This window comes from Lygodium microphyllum, chromosome 4 (genome assembly GCF_053477565.2).
Source record: "Lygodium microphyllum isolate KBCC chromosome 4, Lygodium_microphyllum_v1.1.10, whole genome shotgun sequence".
Classification (NCBI taxonomy): Eukaryota; Viridiplantae; Streptophyta; class Polypodiopsida; order Schizaeales; family Lygodiaceae; genus Lygodium; species Lygodium microphyllum.
In genome coordinates this window covers 18,425,912-18,451,035 of record NC_141138.1, presented here as the reverse complement: position 1 = coordinate 18,451,035, position 25,124 = coordinate 18,425,912, and the positions used below count along the sequence as shown (strand labels likewise).

Here is a 25,124-nt window from a genome sequence, read left to right as displayed (position 1 = left end):
TCAAGATATTAAAAGCAAAATTGTGGATAACAATCAAATAAAAGAAAATGGAACATTTATCTCTATCACTAAATTTCAATGATAGCATGGTTAGGACGATCATGGCTTAGTATGGTTTTCGCATGAGATGCTCCTATCATATCCATTTGACAATCAAACTACCAAACTAATTGACAAATACATCACCAACACAAAAAGAATAATTACCCCTTAACATCCAGATATTCAAAATCCTCATTTCTTGTATTACCATGTCAAAAATAAAAAAGTCATTTTCTACAAACCACTCTATCAAAAATTCTTATAATTGCATCTCTTTCAAAACAACAATATTACCACAAGAAGTCAACATTACCACCTCAATATATAGATATCCAAATTCAACATCATGATTTTTTTTTCCAAAGAAAAGAAAATTCTATGAATACCACCTCAAAAGGAATTTGGGATGCAAACTACAAAAATATAAAACAAACCTCTTTAAGGGCTACTAGTCGAGTTGGGTAAACAACTAGTCTCAGAGGTTATAATTCTAGACCATGTGTCTCAAAGTGAAATAAGGTACAAAGTCCCATGTCCATACAAAAGATTTTCTCCTTTTACTCGTACCCTCAAAGTCACCCTACACTCTCCCATCACCCACACAATGTGATAAAGAATGCTATGTCAGCAGCATAATTGCATCTAGTGGTCTAAATGAACAAAGTAATAATGATATCTAAATCAATGGCAATGCCCACAATCCACTCTACTTACAAGAGTCTTCATCATGAAATAGCACTCCAAAAATGAAAAACAAAATGTAGATAACACATAAACACACACACACACAGTTGCACGGGAAAAATCTCCGGTCCAACCAACACGATCTATCTATTGATGACAAGGACAATAGTATCAACTATAGCATTCGAAACAACAAATGTCGAAAGCACAAACTTTGTACACACTATTATCGAGCACATTTATCCTTACAACAAACCTATATCCATTCGAAAATCTAGAAGACAACATATGTTGGCCCAACCCTCCTGAATGAAATGTCACAGCTTGGAAGTGAAGCAAAATGGGAACCGTATCCATGCACCAAACATTAGCGCCAACCAATCACAAAGATAAAATCATCAAATAGAGAACAAATTAAATGCCAAATGTGTCTATAGTTACATTAATTTTATAAGCACATTCCAATAACAATATAAACAGGCATACTGGAAAGGGGAAATATATCGAAGGACTTGAAACAACCTCCTGACGCTCGCTTAATTTGGGAAAGAGAAACTCACCATCACAAAACTCCGCATCCAGCTTTTGGCAAATAGAAAATCAAAATTCCCATGGAAAAGTTTTGCTAAGACATTACTCGGGTCACATCTGGTGGAAGAAGAAAATACACTGCCAGCACAGACATAATTTGACATATGAGCTTGACATTGTGTCAGAAGCTGGGTCTTGACTGCCACCATCATAAAGAGTCGTGAGCTTTTCATGTCCATGGCTCCCATCCCCATGATGCTGCACTGAATGGGTGGGTGGGGTATACCCACAATTCTCTTCAAAAGAACGACCTCACAGCATCGTTATTGTTACCTTGAAAGAATTTTACATGTCCTTTCGTATTCAGGAGCTGGCAGATGGCACATAATTATCATTAACGTCTTCAAGCTTTCTGAACTCTTATCTTGAATAAAGCCGTTCAGCACTACTTGACCATTAAGAATCAGCAGATATGGGCCAAAAACTTCTTTCAAAACAAGGGCTCTTGCAACTATCAGAATCAAGGAAAACACAAAAGAGGATCTGAGTCAATTCACACTTTAGCCACCATTGTTGAGAAAAGATCGCTGCGCTCCTTCACAAAGAAAATGCACAAAATATCAGCGGCAAAATCGCAGTAGGTAAGTTTTTCCACAACAGGACTTCACCCACAACCGCAAAGCATTTTGCCACGGGACTAAAGAGGACTTAACCTCTTTTCGAAAAATGGAATTCAAAAACTGTGGTTTGCTAATGGAAACTTTTCGCCCTCGTTGCAATAATTGTACCATGTATTAAAGCTATGACAAAACTTTAAATGAACTATCTGCAACCTACTTAGAAGCTACAGTATTGGGAACCACATTTTAACCACAGGCTGTGCTAATAACTACGCTGCAGCATAATGCTATGTAAACCCTTTTAGGCTGCAGTATTAGAACCGCCTTCATGATCATCAAACTCATCTTCAAAAAGGGGTTTCAAACGCTCCGTAGTAGTGTTGTAGTTGATTGTAGCAGCTGCTTCATCTGGCAGGTGGCCAGAAGTTGCCAATACTGTCTCTTCTGTCTCGAAAGTTTGATCTAGTAAGGAGCGTTCACCAGCAGCAGCAGTATGCTTAATGCCCGATTGAGTTGACCGATGTGATAACTCACTGTCGATCATTTGATCGGCTTCTTGGTGCTCATGTATTACTGATGCTAAATTTGAAGAAGCCAAGATTGACAAGTCCGATTCAAGTGTGGCAGCAGCCTCATCATAGGATTCAACTGCTTGGCTGGTGATAGCAGTCCCCTCTGAACGAAATTCAGTGGCAGTGGCTTGACCTAAAATCTGGGTTTCTACTGTCTGACCTAGCTCATCTGAATGTCTAGCAAAACTGAGTTTAGTATCTTCAAGCGGCTGTTCTGTGGGCTGCTGTTCAGCCGCAGTGCCTTGACTTGGAATCTCATTATCCTTCACACTTGGAGAAATCTCACCTTCTGTAGCAGATACAATTTCCACTCCAGCTTTTTCAAGCTTGCCAATTGTAGGAGAAATAACTTGATGTGAAGGTGGAGAGACACTTCTCTGCAAAGCCTTGATTCTGTTTGAACCAGTTCCTCCATGTTCACTCTTGTAAGTCTTGTGAGGACTCCGACTGTAACTGGGGCTGTGACTTCTACCTGTACCTTTGTGTGGACTGCGGCTTCTCCCCCATCCTCCACTAGGACTGATGCCTCTACCCCAACCTCCTCCAGCAGGACTGCGGCTTCTGCCCCAGCTTCCAGCAGGACTGCGGCTTCTGCCCCAACCACCAGCAGGACTGCGGCTCCTGCTTCTGCCCCATCTCCTACTCGGACTGTGACTGTGGCTGCTGCTGCTGGTATGTCCCCAATCTCTTGCTGTGGATTTCTTCAAGTCATCCTGACTATGATTTCTTGAAGTCATCTTGAAATCATCCTGGCTATAATTTCTTTCATGCCTGACCTCACTGCTTACAGTGATTTTTTTGGAAAACCTTGTCCGATCTGTAGCTGAACCAGTAACTTTGTCCTGCTGATCAAGATCTTTGCTAGATAACCCTCGGCCAGAGATACCAGCCCGACCAGGATCACTTTTGGGGCTGCTCCAACCATCTACCTGTTCACCCCATCCATCGTTCTTTCCTGCAGAATCATCCCGAAACTTGGTATGTGCTTTGTCAAGATCACCAAAGCGACTCTCTCTAGAACCAAAGGCGGCCCTAGTCCTACCATCTGTATGCCCACCCCTTCCACTCACACCTCTGTTTGAATCACCGCGTCCTCCCTCAGCCCATTCACCACCTCCCAACCTGCCCCATACATCACCAAGTGGGACATCACCACGCCCAGCTTCGACCCACCCATCTCTGGCTCCAGTATTATTCCAACCATCCCCTCCAGGACCGTATACACCGACGTCCCTAGTCCCCATTACCCTACCTCTCCCAGCCAAAGGTCCACCTCTGCCACTCACACCACCACCTCTTCCTCCCATAATTTCTGGCCTCGTTCCTACAACATCCTTAACCTCTGGAACTCCAATCCTGCTAGTTAAGGATCCAAATCTGCCATTTATGCCAGAATCTTTGCCTGCCATAGCCCCACCTCTGCTCCCCATTCCTCCACCCCTGCTCAGATCTGGGGGGCCCATACCGCCATCTCTGAGTCCTACACTTGCCTCTCTGAATCCAGCACTTCCACCTCTACCAAACACACCACCTTCATGAATTCCTGCAGATACATCTCGGCCCTCCCTACTTTCTTCTCTGACACCAACAGTTCCAGAATTCCAACGTCCTGGCCGACCTCTTGCCTGTGGGAACCTGTTTGCTAGTTGGCGCAATTCTAATGGCACCACCTGATTTGCGCCTTCCAGTATTTTCACTAGTTCTCTGGCATACTTAGAATCCTGTTCTGAAAAAAAAGTGAAGGCCACACCAGTTGCTCCGGCCCTTCCAGTTCGCCCAATTCGATGAACATAATCTTCGACACCAGTTGGAAAATCAAAATTGATGACAACCCTATGACAAATTCAACAATGTAAATAGAAAAACAGAAACTCCATAAAATCTAATTTAGTACAACTTAGTATGTCCCAAGTTAGGTCATCCAACCTTATATCCTTCACATCAAGCCCACGTGCAGCAACATCAGTTGCAACCAATATCGGAGACCTTCCTGCCTTGAACTGAGCAAGCACGTTATCTCTTTCAACCTGAGACTTATCCCCATGAATGGCAGCAGCCTTGAAACCCCGTCCCAAACTTCGTGCCAGTTGATCACACATTTTTTTGGTGGAGCAAAAGATTATTATTTTAGAACCAGGTTCTTGAGAACGAAGAATATGCTCGAGCCTTCTTTGCTTCTCATACGGTTGTACCAGCTCAACATACTACAGGCAACAATATCAATTTTTAGAACTCATCACAACACAATTTTGAAAACACTTGGAAAGTGAAAGTTCTCTGACCTGAGTGATCGCTTTGTTAGCAGTCAGCTCATCTGAATTCCCAATGTTTACTTGTACAGCGTGAGTCAGAAGGTCAGCAGCTATTTTTCGAACTTCTCTCGGCCAGGTAGCCGTAAACATCAGTGTCTGTCTACGAAGTGGCACTTCCTTCACTATCTTACGAATTTGAGGTTCAAACCCCATGTCCAGCATTCGGTCAGCTTCGTCAAGAACAAGGTAGGAAACCTGCCTTAAACTGACTTTTCTCATTTCAAGAAAATCATTCAGACGACCAGGGGTTGCAATGATAATATCAGCACCCTTCTCCAACTCCCGCAGCTGATGTCCTTTTGGTGCACCCCCATAAACACACTGTTGAGATACATTCCAGAAAAAAGCAATGTTAAACAACTTGTAGATACAACACAGTGTACTAGCATAAATTACACATTAACTGCCAACTCCTTTCTGCTCCTTACAGTTGATGATATTCGTGAAGACCTCCCAAATTTCACTGCCTCATTGTGGATTTGAGTTGCCAACTCACGAGTAGGAGCCAGCACCAGAATAATAGGCCCAGACTGTGAGTTTGTTCCATGTTGCAACAAATGAAGAAAGCCAGGGAGTAAATACCCCAATGTTTTTCCAGACCCTGTTTTAGCAATGGCAATAACATCACGCTTTTGTAGAGCAATAGGCCAGGACTGAGCTTGGATTGGTGTAGGAGCTAAAAAGCCAGCAGAGCGAAGCTGCACAAACAATATACCAGTGAGGATTCACGCCTTATCTATTCATGTAAAATCAAATATTGCATCATTCCAGAACCAGGGACCTATTATAGATTGTTATCATTAATTGGAGTCACAAGTGGCTAAACCTTTTCCTAGATAATGTATGATGTACTTGAACAACATAACAACAAATCAAAACAACACAGATTATCCACATCAAACATGACATATCAACAGACTTAAGATGTCTATTGACCAGAATGTAAATTGGAAGAACTTGCAAGTGCAACTGCAAAGCCATTGACCAAATATTCTTTACTCTTTTCAACAAGGTATGTTTATGACCCACCTGGATCACATTTGCGGTGAGAAACGCTCCTTTTAAAGTTAATGAGTGCCATTTCAAAATGTCATTAGCTCATAAGACTTTTTAAGTTAGTGGTTGCCATTTCAAAATGTCATTAGGTGGCAAAGAGATATATCAGAGCTATTTGTAACATGCTGCATGTGATTTGTACAAATTCCCTTGAGTCATCATGACATCTATCTACCAAAATACAAATGTCAGACACAAAGCAGCCAGAAAAATGATGCAAGAACTTAAAGATTCTTAGAAGCTCCAGAAAACTTGTTTTACCATGCAAATTAATGAGGAAACAGTATCCTGAATAACTGTGACAATAGTTGAAGAAAATGTATCATCAATAAGTGTGGAATAAATTTTCCAGTTCCTATGAATTAATTTCTGCTACAGCCAAACCCAAAACATTTTATTGCAAACATGACAAAACGTTCAACACCACATGTCTAGAAATAAATACCTTATAAAAAAGGATGCTCACTTATTTTATGTTTTTGAGTGAATATTTGTGGCATGCCACCCCTAAACAGCACAATTGACCAAATCTAACCTCAGTAGCTTTATTGTTATTTCCTAATGTACAAATTGATTGGAAGATATTCAATTAAGTGTGTGGCTTGTCACAAGCCTCATGTAATAACCCACAATATCATGGTGCACGAGATTAGAATCCCTAATGATGTGTACCAGGACTATAATCTTACAAAAATTCATTTGAGTTTTGAATTATCACAAAACATCAAAGCCTTGGTGGCAGTCCAGTTCAAAAACTTTTAAACGTATGATTGGATAACACTAGATGTGATTGATTGGGGGAGCACGTTTCCCTAAGAAGGTTGAGGTTATTTAAAGATCATACCTGATTGCCATTGCAGCATTGATCTATCAAAAATTGGAATCAGCCGACAAGTGTAAAGGACAAGATGTGAGCTTTGACAAGGGGTGGCCAACTAGAAAAAATGATTTGTATGAACCTAGATGTGAATGAATGAGGGCACATTTCCATTGGGAGCATAGTCACATGCAACAAAAATGGCAGCGGCAATGGCAAACTTTGCCACAATGGAGATGACTGAGACAAGGAAAGGGAAGTGGCTAGGGAACGACTAGAAAGTGTCAATTGTGTATACCTTTTCTTTTCAAAATGTGAAATGAGAACTTTGAGAAGCACACTAACTGATTTCCGAAAGGTAGTGAGAAAATAAACAAACAAGCAGATGAAATAAGCCTTTTGGATGATTCTTGGGCCACACATTACCAAACAAATAAAATGGAAACAACAGCAGAAACTCATAGGAACTAGTGAAAAGGCTAGGAAGCAGCTGTTTCTTGTGACTATGATTGGGAGGCTGACCTCATTGTGAGGGTGTACTCAACTAGCACTCTTGTAATGATACATCACAAATTGAGACTAGCGACAAAGAGTAAAGACCAAGATAGGCATTTTGGCCAGGGGTGACAATAAGAAAGCTTTAATGATTACTGTAACCAGCCATTTGTGGAAACACAAACAATGGGGCACCATTTTCTCTAGCTTCAGCCACCTACTTGATTGATTAAGAGAACACAGTTAGATTGTAAAATATAAGGAGTTGAGAACATGATCTTCTCTTATTAATGTGCATGCAATGCCCTATGTCATAGCCACCACCTACTTCAAGCACCCTATGCAAGTTACCTTCATTTCTCTAGGACTACTATTTACTCTTTTACTATAAAATTAGGTACCCCATATACTATTTCCTAACCATCTTGCTCCTATGTGGACCCTTTCCAATGTCTCAACTCAAAACACTAGCAACGTCTGATGCCCATCTTGGTTACTTCTCATTTGGGATCTTGCATCATGTCAAGTCCACATAGGCTATCTCCTAGCCTTATTGTCCTACTTCAAACCCTACCAATGTCTAATGTTGAGCTAAATTATCATTAGCTTTCATTAAACAGCCCCAAAACTCAAGTCAATTGATGAAATTTAATGATTTCTTTCCTTAAATTGGGAGAGATACTAGAGAGTTTCAGTGTCCCACATGTAAACCCTAATTTGGCAGGCCCCAAACTTTCCATAAATAGATAAGATAGCCTACCCTTCCAGTCAATCCAATCTCGTTTTTGCAATTTGCAGGTGCTGTAGCTTTGTTATCCACACCCTGCCATGAAGGATATCTGAGCCAAAGCTGCCCGCGACATCATCTCCCCCCGTTTGGCACCTACTGTCTATTGGCCTTCCTTAACAGTTTGTTGTCCACATCAGCTGTTGCCTACAACCAACCAGTCCCAAAACCTGTGTTTGTTGCTGGTGACCTGTCTACTGCGTGTGGTGATCATCCAAGAGTTGTCACTTACTGTGGACGACCCCCTGGTTGGCTACGTTTTGATTCTACCTCCTCATCTTTCTCAGAAAACTTGTGTTTTTCTGACTGTTGTGTCCAAATAGCTACCACGTCATCATTGCTGCCTGCATTTGCAGATTTCAACATCCTTTTGCATGTCTAACACTGATCCAGCTACCACATTGTTGTGTTTGGAGCTGCCAGATGACTTCAGAGGCTGCCTTGCTATGTTTTGGGATCCATTAGAGTACAAGACACTCTCCAACTCATTACCTTTGCCTCAATCTTTGAGACATGAGTTCAAGTAAAGTATTCATTCACTAGATAGTGTGTGTTTGCTGCATGAGCATTGTATTATTCAAATTCATTCATTCCACATTATTCAGGATGTTAATCCTCTTTGAGTTACCCTGACCCTAAGTATGTCATGTTATCTGTCTTTGCTTTGTCATACAATTGTATTTGACTTTACCGCGTTAGGGCATTTCTTTACATGGTATCAAAGCTAGGATCTCTTAGAAGAAATCTAAGCTTTTGATTTGAAAACTCTTTGTAAGAAGCAGAAACAACATAGGAGGGCAAGATGACTTTGAACAACACATCACCATTTCATTGTCCCGAGCCAAATCCATCAAGAAACAAGCAAGATTGGGTCTCACTAATTGCTTCACAGAGTTCTGACATGGCTAGAGAGACATCAAACTACCATAGAGTCCAAAGACCTTATGATATTTCAAGAGCCGAGTATGACCTCATTCTTATGTATTGAGCTCAACACAACTTTTGAAGGTACATCTCGGTTTTTCCCTTTAGATTCCGTGCACCAGTTAGCCATCCCGTCATGGAAGTTGCCATGCAGAACAAACCATTCATAATCTCTTCCATCTACATCCACACAATTTACTTCTCTACCTCCTTCATCGATATCAATCACATCTCCACCCTCATTTACTCCTATGACAGATATGCAGTTCCATACTTCCCAATCTTTTGATTCTACTCCCTCTTTTTTGCAAGTTTTTGGTGATTCTCATGAAGAAGGGACCATGCAATCAAGATATTGGGTCATTAGTCCCAAAGAAGACAAATTTTTATTTATGAACTCAAAGAAAGGTGAAAAGTAAAAGGTATTAATTCAACCACCTATAAGTTTTCCCCCTTCTTTTTCTTCAATTTCTTCATCTCAAGGTCATTTTAAAGTAGGTGAATGTCACAGAGATGTGAAATTTTGAGATGCTTTAATCTTGCTAGTAACATTTGATTAAGTTATTAATCAAATGTGTAAAGTTGTTAAACACATGTATTGCACATGGCAAAACATGCCAAGGACCCCAAGGATGCAAAGCGTGTCAAAAGTAAAAGTTGTGATAAGTTATGCTAGCTAGGCTTTGGTAGTTGGTTGGTGCCAGTTTGGACCCTAGGACAATTATTTGAACATAAAGTGTCAGTGGTGACACTAGGGACTAGGCATTAACTAATTGGTTAATGCCAGTCTAAGGGTCAACAAAGGTTGAGAACCACTCCGGGTTGCAAATGGCATCGTCAATTTAACTATGGATGGGCACATTTAATTTCGGACAAAAACAGAAAGGCTAATATTAATTTTCAAAATTAATTAATTCTAAAAACTAATCTAATGGCTAGATAATGCTGAAAAATGGGTTTAGAAGCCTACCACTTGGCACAAATACCCATGCAAACTAAGAAAAACGTTTTTGGGGTTCGTGGAAGGACATTCAATGTGTTTTCAATCTAAAAGAGAGAGAGAAGCTGTTGTTCATCCATTTTCTACAAAGAAAATAGCCATTCGAGGCAAGGAACAACAGACGGGAGCCATCTAGGACCATGCAACAGCAATTTGGTGTCTTCCAAGAGCAGGTGACAGAATTTTAGCATCTCCCACTGACTACATTTTAGGGTCTCTAGACGAGTGCACATTTTGCTGGTTGGAGCAGGCAACAAGCAGATTACAGGGATTTCCCATGAGAAAACTCTGAATTTTCTCTCTCAGCAGCATTCTCTCACTCTCTCCAATCCATTCTCAAAGGAGCTCAGCATTTCCCATCCGTTTGGAGCAAATCTCAGCTAAATTTGGTGGACATCAAGGGACATTCTATTCTAAACCCAAAATTTTTGCAAAAATTAGGGCTTAGCAACCGCCTCGAGATCCGTGATATCAATAAAAGCATTATACACTAAAATCAGCACTTGAAATTCATGGAACTATCAAGGATTTTAAATGCCAACCCATCCGTTGTGAATTTGGGGCAACATTTTGGCCAGTTAGGGTCTCGTTGGAGTAAGTCCTAGCTCAGTTTCAAAGGGCAATTGACCCAAAGTGCTTGTTGTTTATTAGTACAATAAGGGGCTTTTGAATCAACAAAGGAGATCATGAAATCTCAACTTGTACTCAATCCATTAGCTAATAAAGTTAAGGAGATACCCAAAGGAGCACTAATTTTGGGGCCAACAAGGTGTCTATTGTCCAAGAATATTAAGATAAAGTGTGCATCTCAGTTTATGTTCTTTCATGGATTGTTGTAATTAAGTGTTTGGTCAAGAATAACCACCCTATCCAAGAACGAAGGCTCGTTTCATGGTTCCATTGTCATCTAGTCTGGTTAGGATAATTGGCTTTCACCCAAGCAAATTAGGGTTTAGCAACCACCTCAGGACTCGTGCCATCAGCCAAAGGCATCGTACACTCAAATCAATGCTTGAAATTCGTGGAATTGTCAAGGATTTCAACTACCAAACCATCCATTGTTATGTTGGGGTAGTATTTGGCCAATTGGGATCCCATTAGAACAAGTCCTAGGTTAAATTCAAGAGGCAATTGGTCCCAAGTGCTTGTTTTTTGTTAATACAACAAGGGGCTTTTGGATCAGCAAAGGAGATTGTCATAAGGACATGTATTTTTACAAGCCTCACTTAACACTTGGAATAATTTTTAATCACATGTTTATGTAAATGTTTACATATATGGGTGCAACTGAGGTTAGTCCAAATTTATGAGCCCAAGATTGGAGGGAATCAGCAGCAAATATCAAAGGCAAAAGTTGCAGTTAGTTATGTCACACAGATCTAGGTGGTATTGTCAGAGTGCAGCGATACGGAAGCGTGGGACCAAGCGTGAGAGAGAGTGAACACAGGGAGAAGAGAGAGAGAGAAAGGGACAGTAGAAGATGAAGATCTGCTGTATAAGGTGTGCTGTATACAAAGATATGCAGATATATACACGGGCGCAGTGCGCGTGACTGCGTGTCTCCACCTCGACGATGCAACTTGCTGTCCACCTCGAAGTATGCTGCAGTCTGCACGAATCTCCAGCCTGAAATCTGCAAACACAAGTGGAAACAATGTGCTGGCTGCCGGCTATAATTAGCCAGGAATAATGCGAAAAAATATGGCAGGTCGGCTGGTATAGATCTGGCCGACTGTACCAGACTGCCACATGGCAGCTGACGTGGCACATGACGTGGCTGCCTACTCCGCCAGGGGATGACTGACAATCGCTAACACCCCCTCTCAGAGCCTGGACGGAGCAAAAGCCTGAGGGATTTGGTATGTCTCCGAAGTAGAGCCTGGGGTAGCACCTTCGTAAACAAATCTGCAAGATTGTCCTCCGTCTTGCAGTACTCCACAGCTATGGTCTCATCCAGAAGCTTCTCCCTGATGAAGTGGTACTGGATCTCTATGTGCTTCGTCCGGGCATGGAAAACAGGATTCCGTGCCAAGGCAATGCAACTCTCGTTATGACATCGCAAAAAAGTAGGACGAGTCTGGGGGCAGCCAAGCTCCTCCAACAATCTCCGAAGCCACATAGCCTCACATGTGGTGGAAAATGCGGTCCGATACTCCGCCTCAGTAGACAAAAGGGCTACCGTGGGCTGCTTCTTGCCACTCCATGAGATAACACATGCACCCAAGGTAAAACAGTAGCCTGTAGTGCACTGCTTGTGGTCCACATCACCAGCTCAATCCGAGTCGCTCCAACCTGCAAGTACAAGATCTGAACCACCTGTGCCTGCTGGATAATGAATCCCTAAATCAGAGGTCCCCCTAAAATACCGAAGTATCCTCTGGGCAGCCTGCCAATGCACCGTCTGAGATTCACTCATGAACCCTGCCAAGAGACCAATAGCAAAACAAAGATCAACACGAGTGTTGAGGAGCCAAATCAATGATCCAATCAACTGACGGTAGCGGAAAGCATCCGCCAAGGGAGAAGCTGAATGGGAAGTGGCCTTCCAGTTCGGATCCATAGGAGTAGAAATGGTCCGACAATCCTCCATCGCAAAAAAAACCAAGAGCTCCTGTACATATCTTTGCTGAGAGATAAAAATCCCCCTCTGAAACTAATAAATCTCATGGCCCAAGAAGAAGTGGAGTAGACCCAAGTCCGTCATCTCGAACGCCTGATGTAAAGCTACCTTCGTCTCTTTGACCTTCTGTGCATGATCACCTGTGACAATCAAATCGTCAACATACAACACAAAAAGCACACAACCAGACTCGGAAGTGTGTACATAAAGCTGCGAATCGGCCTTGGAACGCCGATATCCCAACTGTGACTGAAGGAACGAATCAATCTTCTCGTTCCATGCACACGGAGCCTGCTTGAGGCCATACAAGGCCTTCTTTAACCTATAGACTTGCCCATCTAAAGATCCAAAGCCAAGAGACTGCTCTGCCTAGATCTCCTCCTTCAAATCACCATTGAGGAAGGCCGACTCCACATCCAACTGGTAGACCGGCCATCTCCTATGGCCAGCCAAGGCAAGAACAGCTCGAATAGTCGCCATACAAGCAATGGGGGCAAAAGTATCATGACAGTCAATCCCGGAGCATTGTGCAAAACCTTTAGCAACAAGGCGAGCCTTGTGCTTGTCCAAAGAACCATCGCTAAGGTACTTGGTCTTGAAGACCCATTTGACGCCAATCACCTTCTTATACAAGGGGCGAGACACGAGATACCAAGTGCCATTCCTCTCAATAGCCTCCAACTCGGCTTCCATAGCTTTCTTCCATGGTGCGGACTATAAAGCCTCCTTCACGGAGGTGGGCTCTCGAAACTGCAGAACACGGATCATCAAACAATAGTTAGAGCAAACAAGCTCCGTAGAATGTGCCTGGTGCCTCTGTGATCGCCGCGGACCATCCTGCGGTCCCCACTCCTCACGGACCCCCTCGATCCCTGAATCTCGGAGTGTGTCACGGGCCCAGCGAGGAGGAGGCCGGACCTCTCGTCGTCGCTCTTCATCAGCTGAAGACTCTGGGATATCCACCGGTGGAAACTCCTCGGGGGTGACCAGTGGAACAATAGACTCTGTATCGGAAACACAATCGGAATCAAAAGGCATTGGCTCCAAAGGAACTGTCTCGGGAGCCCAACTTTCCCCTGGATCTCCAAGAACGGGATGCTCCTCACCCGCTACTATGGCCGGAACCTCCACAAACCGCACATCTCAACTGGTGTACACATTCCGCTTTACGGGATCATACAAACGATAGCCCTAGGACTGAGAGCTGTAGCCAACGAACACCTGTCTTCGGGAAGCCGCTTCAAATTTATCACGATGAGTCTTGGGAATGTGAGCATAGGCATCACACCCAAAAACCCTAAAATAAGAAACATCGGGCTTAGTCCCAAAGTAAGCCTCAATAGGTGTCATCCCATCAACGGCCGAAGTGGGGGATCGATTAAGGATGTGGACTGCAGTAGCCACAACCTCGGCCCACAGAAACTGAGGTGTCTGTCGGTGCTCCATCATGGTGCGCGCCATCTCGATAACACTTCGGTTCTTCTGTTCAAGAATGTCATTTTCTTGAGAAGTATTGGTGTTAGCAAACTCCTGGTGAATGCCTCTACCTGCACAAAAACGAGCAAACTCATGAGAAACAAATTCACCACCCTTGTCAGATCGCAAGGTCTTCAATCGCAGGCCCGATCGGTTCTCCTCAAAGAGAAGCCAATCCTTGAAGTGGGAGAAAGCCTCCGACTTCAACGCCAAGAAGTAGGCCCAAGTCATCCAGCTGTAGTCATCTACGATCAATATGAAGTACGAGCTTCCTTTCAAGGACTCGTTCCTCATTGGGCCACAAAGATCCGTAGATACAAGCTTCATCGGGGAAGTAGACCGCCGCGAAGCTTTGTTGGGAATCGCATCCCTATGCTCCTTCCCACGAATACAGGAGACGTAGGACTGCTAGCTCACCACTATGTCCGGCAACCCTCGGACAAGCCGTCCACGTGACGCCCTCCGAAGATAATCATAGTTTAGGTGACCAAACCGAGCATGCCATAGCTCGGACTGTGTCTGAGAGATAAGAAGAAGAGTAGGAAGAGCAGTAGAAGACGTCAATTTGTAGATGCCGTTCTCCTCATATCCTGATGAGAGAACCTTCCGTGATCCACGATCAAGGACTCGTACCGAATCACTGTCAAACTCCACCAAAAGTCTAAGTGAACAAATCTTATGAACCGAAAGTAGATGATACCCTAAACCTGGCACATGCCACACCTCTCAGGTATGGGTACCACCACGTCCATCTGGAATAAGCTGCATCCCACCCCGTCCTGCAATAGACACCGAAGAGCTATCTCCGATGAGAATCTACCCACGCGAAGGTCGCAACTGGGCAACACCAACTGATGAAAGAGTCATGTGCCGGGAGGCACCACTGTCTACGATCCACTCTCGGGCCTACGGAGCTGTCATCGCAGCATCAGAAGTCTTCGGTGTAGAGTCCTCAATGACTACTAGATGAAGAAACGCAGCTGATGAGAGTACAACCACCGCTCCAGAATCCTTCGAGTCCTTCTTGTTTGTGTCCTTCTTGTCTTTGTCGAGGCAATCCTTCTTCCAATGGCCGGTCTTACCACAAATATGGCATGTGGATTCTTTTTTCTTGTCCTTCTTTGACTTGTTGTCCTTCTTCTTCTTCTTTTGGTCCTTTCCCTTCTTCTGAGAGGCTTGACCTGTCAATGCTTCCGACTTGGAAGCATGATGTCCCTTCAGTTGTTCCTCTTGGTCCAAGACCATAGGAACCAACTCTTCCCACCGAAGAGTAGAATCACGCCCCGAAACAATAAGGGCGGAGTAGAAAGCACCGAATCGTGGCGGCAACTAGGACAGGAGTGTGATAGCCATGTCTTCGGAGGAAATCGGCTTCCCCGCATTCTGAACCTGCATCTGAAGCTGTCTAAGCTTGTTGATGTGCTCCCGCAACGAAGAAGACTTGTTTACGGACAAGGTTCGCATCTGCACCTCCAAAGAAACCCTCTTCATAAGGGTCATCCGGTTATACATCTGGTCAAGCTCCAGCCATATCTCCTGAGCCACTGTCAAGTGCTCGATGTGGGCTATCACGGCTATAATACAGGACAAATAAAGAAAGGAACGAATCCGGGCATTCAGTTTGTCCTAGTGAGACTGTGCCTTGGTCAACTCCGCACGAGCATCGGAAGAGAGTTTGGACTCATCTCTCACCGAGGGCCGGTCGATCTCCTCCTGTACAAGCTCTGCCAAATCGTAAGACTCAAGGATGGCCAACATCATCACGCGCCAGATGCAGTAATTGTCGCCATCGAGCTTTTGATCTAAGGGAAGAGCCGGTAAGACAAGCACCTTTCGATCCATGATCGTTTGGAGCTCCAAGTCAATCTCTGTAGACATCTTTACCTATAATGCCTGCACAAACGCAAAGCAGCCCCCTTTGACTGTGGAAACGCAGCCTGCTAGGCTCTTTCTTCCACGTCCTCAACCTTCTTCAACCGCCAGAGGCGATGAAATAGTAAAACCTGCACTTGAAAGCTGAAAACACAGCCTTCCTCCTCTTCAAACAGCAACAAACAGCAGCAAATTCACCAACTGGACTCCTTTCCCGCGCGCCCACGCTCGCTTCAGCCTTGTTCCGATGCGCAACCCTCCCGCTCGCCCTCGAACACTGGAAACACAGCCTTATGTCGCAATGGAATCTCCTCTTCAAACAGGTTCTTCACTCAGTCAGCCCTTCTTCACTGCTCTGACACCATGTCAGAGTGCAGCGACACGGAAGCGTGGGACCAAGACTGAGAGAGAGAGTGAACACAGGGAGAAGAGAGAGAGAGAGAGAGAGAAAGGGACAGTGGAAGATGAAGATATGTTGTATAAGGTGTGTTGTATACAAAGATATGCAGATATATACACGGGCGCAGTGCGCGTGATTGCGTGTCTCAACCTCGACGATGCAACCTGCTGTCCACCTCAAAGTATGCTGCAGTCTGCACAAATCTCCAGCCTGAAATCTGCAACACAAGTGGAAACAATGTGCTGGCTGCCGGCTATAAATAGCCAGGAATAATGCGAAAAAATATGGCAGCCGACTGGTACAGATCTATCCGACTGTACCAGACTACCATGTGGCAGCTGACGTGGCTGCCTGCTCCGCCAGGGGATGACTAACAATCGCTAACAGGTATTCGGTGCAAGTTATTTGCATGAGTCATTTATTTGGCCATAAGTGAAACCAGCCTTCGTTCTTGGAATGGGTGGTGATAACCTAATTTAAGAGTTAATTACAACAATAAATAAATGCACATAAAATGAAATACACACTTTACCATAGCATTCTTGGATAGTAGACTCCCTGTTGGCCCCAAAACTGGTGCCCCTTGCGGTATTTTTTTAGCTTTCATTCAATTGGAAGGAGTACAACTTGAGATTCTTCAATCTCCTCCTCCTAACAAATTGCTCTTGCTGTCATAAATGACCAGCAAGCCTTTTGGGTCATTTGCCCCTTGATTCACCCAGGACTTCTTCTCCAATTTGACCCTTGGCTGGCCAAATGCTGCCCCAAATCAATTTGGGATGGGCTGGCTCCTGAAATCCCTTGATAATCTTCAATTATCAATTGTTGATTTCAATCCCTTGAACCTTCAATCTCTGGCATGGATCCCAAGGTGTCTACTAAACCCTAATTTCCGCTGTAAATTAGGGTTTACTGCAGAAATTACAGATCAGTCCACCAAAAATGGCTGAGATCTCCGAATGGCTAAGAATTGCTGAGAATGGCTGAGCGTATGCTGAAGGAGATGAGAGAATGCTGTAGAGAGAAATTTCTGAGATTGGGGTCGCGAGGAATTGATCAAAATCAGCTACTGCCCTGCTGTACCAGCCCCAAACAGATGCACCAACAACAATAGGAGCATTAGAGACTGTGATCTTCAGGAGAAAGTGCATCAACAGCAATTGCCAGCTTCCCAAGGTCAAGAATATGCAATCTCCATCACCAAAATGGTCTCCAATGGTTGGGAAATGGCCCCAAAAGCTGGCAGCAACAGTCCAACATCTCCTTCCAACAGCTCCAAAATGAAAAAACGAGATTTCCCTTTCACTTCAGCCCTACTTAGCATTTCCTCCACTTGCATGGGAAAGTTTTGCCAAATGCAGCTTTCTTAATCCATTTTCAACAATTTCCAGCCATTTAATTAATTTTCAAAATTAATTAATTCTGAAAATTAATTCAGCCCTTAATCCATGCCCAAAAAATTGACCCTTGCCCATCCAAAAATTAATTGGCTAGGCCATTTGCAACCCAAAGTGGTCCCATGCATTAATTGACCCTTGGACAAGCATTAATCCATTAATTAATGCCTAGTCCCTAGTGTCACCACTCACACTTAATGGCCAATTAATGGTCCTAGGAGCAAACTGGCACCAACATTCACCTAGAATCTAACAAGTGTAACTTGTTACAACTTTTGCCTTTGACACCCATCTTTTTAACAGGATCCTTAGGCCTTCGACTATAAAAAAGTAGCTTGCACCTCACATGTGCATCTTTTAATTGCACATTTCATTAATCCTTTAATCAAATGTCAATTAAACATAAGCAAAGCATCAAATTTTCACATCCTCATGACAAACCACCCCCTTGAAATCCTTGCAATCATCCTCGATTGCATTGTAATGTGTCAAAGCAAATAATATTGCACTGGAATTTTCACAAGGCATCACAGTCAACACAACATTGGCCACTGCTGGCTAACTATTCCTTATGCCCACCATTTGTTGAAAATTTCCAGCCAGCATAAAGCTCAACAATAGTCCTGAATTGTTGCCAGAAACTCATCGGATGCATCCAAAACTCTTATTTCTCAAAAGTGCCGACTACACAACCATAGTAAAGCATAAGCCGAGCCAAAACCATGGCCAAATTGTCAATGGCATTCAATATACATACTGTTGTCCATAGAACCAACTGAATACGACTGAAACTAATGATCATACACTGAAAACCAACACTCGATAATCAGTCTCTCATGATCATAACTTGATGCAAATATATAGTTTCAGAGCTGCAGTGAAAACCATACCCATTTGCATACATACCACAGTGACTAGTACACCAAATAGTGACCTCATGGCAGACATACTGTCAGCACAGTACCTTGGATGCATATTGAATACATCCAAGATCCACTATACACGAGAGCTCTCCATTCCTGGAGGAGTGGAAGTGCTAGCTCCCCCTTGAGTATCAGGTGGTACTCTGAACCCTTGCCCTAGTGAACTTGAAAGAGCCCGATCCAAAGTCGGCTCTAACTGAAAGGCATCAAGGTAAAGCTGCAACAACTGAGGATGGTCTGCCAAGTCATCCTCTTCCATCCATTTAGCATCCATTGGTGAACAGTTGTGAAACTTCACCCAATAGCTTATGGAAGCTTTACCTTTGACCTTTTCTCTTTATGTGCCAAAATCTGCTCAAATACCAATATCTTATTCAGCTCCTCTTCATTGGACTGAATTTCAACAGATACATCCTTAGGCACATTACCATAAAAAGGCCTCAACAAGCTCACATGAAAGGCATAGTGTATCCGCTAGTGCAAAGGCAATTTCCATGATACCAGCATTAAATGGAGCATTTGCATAACCAGCACTTATTCCTTGAGCCCCAAAAGCATGACGACGTATCGGTGCTTGCCCATATGCATGATTTTGCACACCAGGCATCATACCGATGCCACCATACATCGGATTATGCATTCCATGAGCCATACCTGAGTACATTGGGTTATGCAAGCCATGCATTGGTTGCTGAAAATTATGGGGAGGTGTGCCATACATTCCCACATTCGGTCGCTCATCCACCATAACATGAAAAATTGTGCTACCACCAAAGTAAGCTAGCTGCCCCAAATTCTCATGCAAACCTTGCTATCCAAAAACCATAGGATAAGTATTTACATCATGAACTTGCATTTGCATTTCTTGCCCAACTGGCACCAACTGCTTTTCACCATGAGCATCTTTAGGAGCGTCTTGAGAAGGCTTTGGCTTGTTCTTCGGTGCATCTTGCTGTCCCAAAGTTCTAAAAGAGGATTTTCTCTTCTTGCCCTTGTTGTCCTTCGTAGGAGTGTTCAAAAACCGAGTAAACTGAGGATCTTTTGCCAATTCAGCAAAGATATTGGCTGCTGCCCTCATTCAATTCTTATTTGCATCATCGAATTCCATTTCCCCTTGTTGATCATCATCCTCTTTTTGCATTGAGGGTCCAACATCTTGGCCTTAAACCATATTTTCAGTATGCTGTCCATGATTCGTGCCTTGTCCAAGATCAGGCATTGCATTTCCTTCTTCCCCATGTGAATGTGCATCATGAAGGCATCATTACTACTTGATTTTATCCCATTGTATGAAGACATCTTGCTGTAATTTCTCAGCTGAGCACAAAGATTAGCACTAGCACAAGCTTGCATTCAGGTGCCTCGGGCCCACCAAATCAAGAGATTTGATGTATCTCGGCAATGGAACCTTGAAACCAGCCTTCCTTCTTGGAATGGGTGGTGATAACCTGATATAAGAGTTAATTACAACAATAAATAAATGCACATAAAATGAAATACACACTTTACCATAGCATTCTTGGATAGTAGACTCCCTATTGGCCCCAAAACTGGTGCCCCTTGCGGTATTTCTTTAGCTTTCATTCAATTGGAAGGAGTACAACTTGAGATTTTTCAATCTCCTCCTCCTAGCCAATTGCTCTTGCTGCCATAAATGACCAGCAAGCCTTTTGGGTCATTTGCCCCTTGATTCACCCAGGACTTCTTCTCCAATTTGACCCTTGGTTGGCCAAATGCTGCCCCATATCAATTTGGGATGGGCTGGCTCCTGAAATCCCTTGATAATCTTCAATTATCAATTGTTGATTTCAATCCCTTGAACCTTCAATCTCTGGCATGGATCCCAAGGTGTCTACTAAACCCTAATTTCCGCTGTAAATTAGGGTTTACTGCAGAAATTACAGATCAGCCCACCAAAAATGGCTGAGATCTCCTCCGAATGGCCAAGAATTACTGAGAATGGCCGAGCATAGACTGAAGGAGATGAAAGAATGTTGTATTGAGAGAAAATTCTGAGATTTGTCGCGAGGAATTGATCAAAATCAGCTGCTGCCCTGCTGTACCAGCCCCAAACGGATGCACCAACAACAATAGGAGCATTAGAGACTGTGATCTTCAGGAGAAAGTGCATCAACAGCAATTGCCAGCTTCCCAAGGTCAAGAATATGCAATCTCCATCACCAAAATGGTCTCCAATGTTTGGGAAATGGCCCCAAAAGCTGGCAGCAATAGTCCAACACCTCTTTCCAACAGCTTCAAAATGAAAAAATGGGATTTCCCTCTCCCTTCAGCTCTATTTAGCCTTTACCCCACTTCTATGGGAAAGTTTTGCCAAGTGGCAACTTTCTTAATCCATTTTCAGCAGATTCCAGTCATTTAATTAATTTTCAGAATTAATTAATTCTGAAAATTAATTCAGCCCTTAATCCATGCCCAAAAAATTGACCCTTGCCCATCCAAAAATTAATTGGCTAGGCTATTTGCGACCCTAAGTGGTCCCATGCATTAATTGACCCTTGGACAAGCATTAATCCATTAATTAATGCCTAGTCCCTAGTGTCACCACTCACACTTAATGGCCAATTAATGGTCCTAGGGACAAATTGACACCAACATTCACCTAGGATCTAACAAGTGTAACTTGTTACCTTTTACCTTTGACATCCATTTTTTTAACAGGGTCCTTGAGCCTTCGCCTATAAAAAAGTAGCTTGCACCTCACATGTGCATCTTTTAATTGCACATTTCATTAATCCTTTAATCAGATATCAATTAAACATAAGCAAAGCATCAAATTTTCACGTCCTTGTGACAATAAGTGTCAATTGGTGAGACTAGAGATGTGGCGTTTAATGGTACTTAACACTGATGTGATGGTCAAAAACTACACAAGGATACTCAATAGATGAGGTGACCTAGCCAATTTAAATATTAATTGGTCAAACTATTTTTTGGGCACCGAAATAATTATTATATTAATTTTCAGCCATTTTAAATTAAAAATTAATATAATAATGTGAATAATGCTAAAAATTCATTTGGAAAGGGTATCACTTCTTAAATTTTTTAAAGGGAGACTAGAAAAAATGTAGCAAAGGCTGAGAGAGCAAAAATGAAGGCTTAGAGAGAGAGAGAGAGAGAGGGTCATTCATTCTTGCTAGAAACACATCGTGAGAAGCTAGAGCAGCCATTGTGAGCTGAGGTTCAACCATTACCAAAAAGCATATATAGATTTTGAAAAGGCAACAGCTGCACTAGATTCTAGGCACTTGGGCAACAACCCAAACCTGAAGGCGTCAGAAGATTTTGAATCTCCAAGTGCATGCAACAACGTTTATTGCTATTAGGACAGGGCAGCAAATGCATTTGATTGGTTTTTCGATCATTTCTCGTAACAAAACTCAAAATTTTCTCTCTCCTTACATTCTCTCTCATTCCTCAATCATTTCACACTGTTGCTTTGAAGATCTCAACATCTGGACCCTTGGAGGTTGAGGGATTTTAGTTTTCTCTGCTATAAATCCTAATTTACAGCAAAAATTAAAGTTCAGCAATTGGCTTGGAAAGCAAGTCAAACATTGAAGACTCCAAATCCTAAATTATTCAGGGCTGAAGGTGATTTTCAGATGAAATCAAGTGGAGGATCAACTAGCCATCAAATTTAGGGCATTTCCACTCTTCTCGAAGTGGGTAAATCAACTTCTACTTCAATAAAGCTAAAGCCATACCAAAAGGGACACCAACTTTGGGGCCAACCAAGTGTCCATTGTCCAAAGATTAGTAAAAAAATTTGTATTTTCAATTTTAGCAATAAATGCTTAGTGTTGTAATTAAGTTCTAATCAAAGAATTACCACCCATCCACTAAAGGAACGCTAGTTACAAGAGATTGTGGAATCTCAGCTTGTACTCAACCCATTAGCTAATAAAGTTAAAGAAATACCAAAAGGGGTGTCAATTTTGGGGCCAACAAGGTGTCTACTATCTAAGAATATCAAGATAAAGAGTGCATCTCAATTTATGCTCTTTTAGAGATTACTGTAATTAAGGCTTTGATTAGGAATTACCACCCTATTCAACAAGGAAGGCTAGCTTCATGGAGTTTTGTCACACGGACATGAAATTTTGAGATACATTAATCTTACTAGTAAGATTCGATTAAGTTATTAATCAAATGTGCAAGGTTGCTAAGCACTTATTGCACATGGCAATTATTTCATGGTAACAGGCCAAGGACCCCGAGGATGCAATGATAAGTTATGCCAGCTAGGCTTTAGTGGTCAGTTGGTGCCAATTTGGACCCTAGGACAATTGTTTGGCCATTAAGTGTCAGTGGTGACACTAGGGACAAGGCATTCACTAATTAATTAATGCTAGTCTAAGAGTCAATACAGGTTGGAAACTACTATAACTTGCAAATGGCCTAGCCAATTTAATTATGGATGGGCACATTTAATTTTGAGTAAGGCCAGAAGGATTGAAATTAATTTTCAAAATTAATAAATTTTAAAAAATAATTTAATGGCTAGATAATTCTAAAAAATGGGTTTAAAAGGCTACCACTTATTGGCACAAATACCCATGCAAACTAAGAAAAACGTTTTTAGGGCTGGTGAAAAACATTTATTGCGTTTTTAGCCTCACAGAGAGAGAGAGAGAGAGAGAGAGAGAGAGAGAGAGAGAGAGAGAGAAGTTGTTGGTTCATTTTCTACAAAGAAAACACCCACAGAAGGTAGGGAACAGGAAACAAGAGTCATCTGGGACCAAGCGATAGCAATTTGGTGTCTTCCATGATGGTATGGATAGATTGCAAGGCGCAGCCATTTTCAACCATGTAGATTTGAAAAGTAGGTATCATTAGATACATTAGACCAGAGGATATGCTTAAGCCACTTTCAAGACATCTTTTGGATTATATGAGTTTCTTGTCATGCCTTTTGGACTTACGAATGCTCCTTCCACTTTTAATTGAATGATGAATCGCATCTTTAACCTATAGGGCATTTTTGTAGGCACTTTCTTTGATGACATGATTGTCTATTCAAAGAATGAGATAGAGCATAGAAAGCATTTAGACATTGAGTTCAATGAGCTACATTAGCATAGCCTGGTTATCAATGAGAAGAAAAGTGATTTTTTTTTTGCATGAAATCCACTTTTTGGGACCCATTGTGTCAGCTGATAGTATTTGTATGAACCCTACAAAGGTTGAGACAATATAATCATGGTTACCTTTGAAAAATGTGCATGAGATCCACAGCTTCTTGGATCTATATTCTTACTATAGAAAATATGTACACGGGTTTGCTGAAATAGCATCTCCATTGCATGCTTTACAAAAGAAAAATGTGCCAATTAAAGGGACAACTGTCACTAGGTGGTGATACTTTTTGTAGTTGCTTTCCTTATTTACATATATAAATATTCTTTTTTTTTTCTTTAATTGTTGTTGCTTTTTATCCCCAGAGTTCTCTTGGATTAAGCCGAGATCTTTGCATGGCCAAAAGACACAGCCCTTGGGACAAATTGGACTAATGGTTTGCCTAAGCCTTGGGACTGCATTGAATGGGCACTGAAGAATAGAATGCCAATGGTTTGGGATTCTGTGCTTAGCCACAGGAGATGGTGCAGGACAATGAGCCTGCCAAGACAGAAGATGCACGTGTGAGAATGCTCACCGAATAAAAGTCACCGTAACTGAGCCACATTATACATTTTGATGCGGTTGCAATCATAAAAATTGCTCAGAACAACTTGAGGAATGCAGGGGTCGCCATCCATAAAATTTAGGGAGTTACTATTTTTGGACCCCAGAATCTATTTGCGTCATTATCTTCGTTTTTGCATGAGGATTAATTCTTTGCCTTGCACCGAGGTCAAATTTTGCACCGATCATGGAGAATTTTAGACTGGAAGGTTTAAACAAGAAAATTGTTACATGTATGCCAAGTGTCACAATTTTGGCACAAATTCTCAAAAGAGAGAGAGAGCAAAAAAACAAAACGTAATAGGCAAGAGGAGCAGATCTGAGAGTGAAGTTTTCAAAGGCTGAGAGCAAATTGCTGCAAGTAGATCAACTATGGAGAGTACTTCTTAGTCTCTGACTCATGTGCGGAGGTAGAGCTTGCTCCCTCTGGTCAACTCTCTCTCTCTCTCTCTATTCTCAGAGGAAATGCTCTGCATAATGGGCTGATTCCATCGAATGTACAATTCTGTGTTTTCTTTGCACTTCTACTGAGGCAAGAACCTCACTGTCCAGGTTCAAGAGTAGTTGATTGCTTCTCCATTGCAATAACTAAAGAAAGTGATGACCATGCGACATGGGAACAAGGTTTTCAACTCTGATTTAGTGTTGTTTGTGGGTCTATTTTACTGTTGGAATGATGCCAGGGTCAAAGGGTTTGTAGTCCAACTAGTATGGAACAGATCTAGAATGGAATTGGGATGTTGTTCTAGATATGTTGTACTGTCCTTATGCAGTTGAAATTTACTTAGAAAGAGATCCATCCGCTCTTGAGTGAGAGAGTGAGATCTCCATTTGAATGTGTATGTGAAAAGACCACGTATTAATTGAAGGGACTGCCGCTTTATGTGAGT

General features: G+C 42.4%; 1 protein-coding gene across 1 annotated transcript in view; it reads right to left on the bottom strand.

Moving 5' to 3' along the window:
- Nucleotides 1–1,198: 1,198 nt before the first annotated feature.
- The window catches only part of LOC148036840 (uncharacterized), an 85,075-nt gene continuing 61,149 nt past the window's right edge, over nt 1,199–25,124 (bottom strand). The window contains exons 4-7 of the mRNA XM_087675738.1: nt 5,190–5,459; nt 4,732–5,082; nt 4,376–4,653; nt 1,199–4,282 (exon numbers count right to left, since the gene is read on the bottom strand). Coding sequence (XP_087531864.1) covers nt 2,179–4,282; nt 4,376–4,653; nt 4,732–5,082; nt 5,190–5,459 — 3,003 coding nt within the window. The 3' untranslated portion in view covers nt 1,199–2,178. The remainder of the gene's footprint in view (nt 4,283–4,375; nt 4,654–4,731; nt 5,083–5,189; nt 5,460–25,124) is intronic.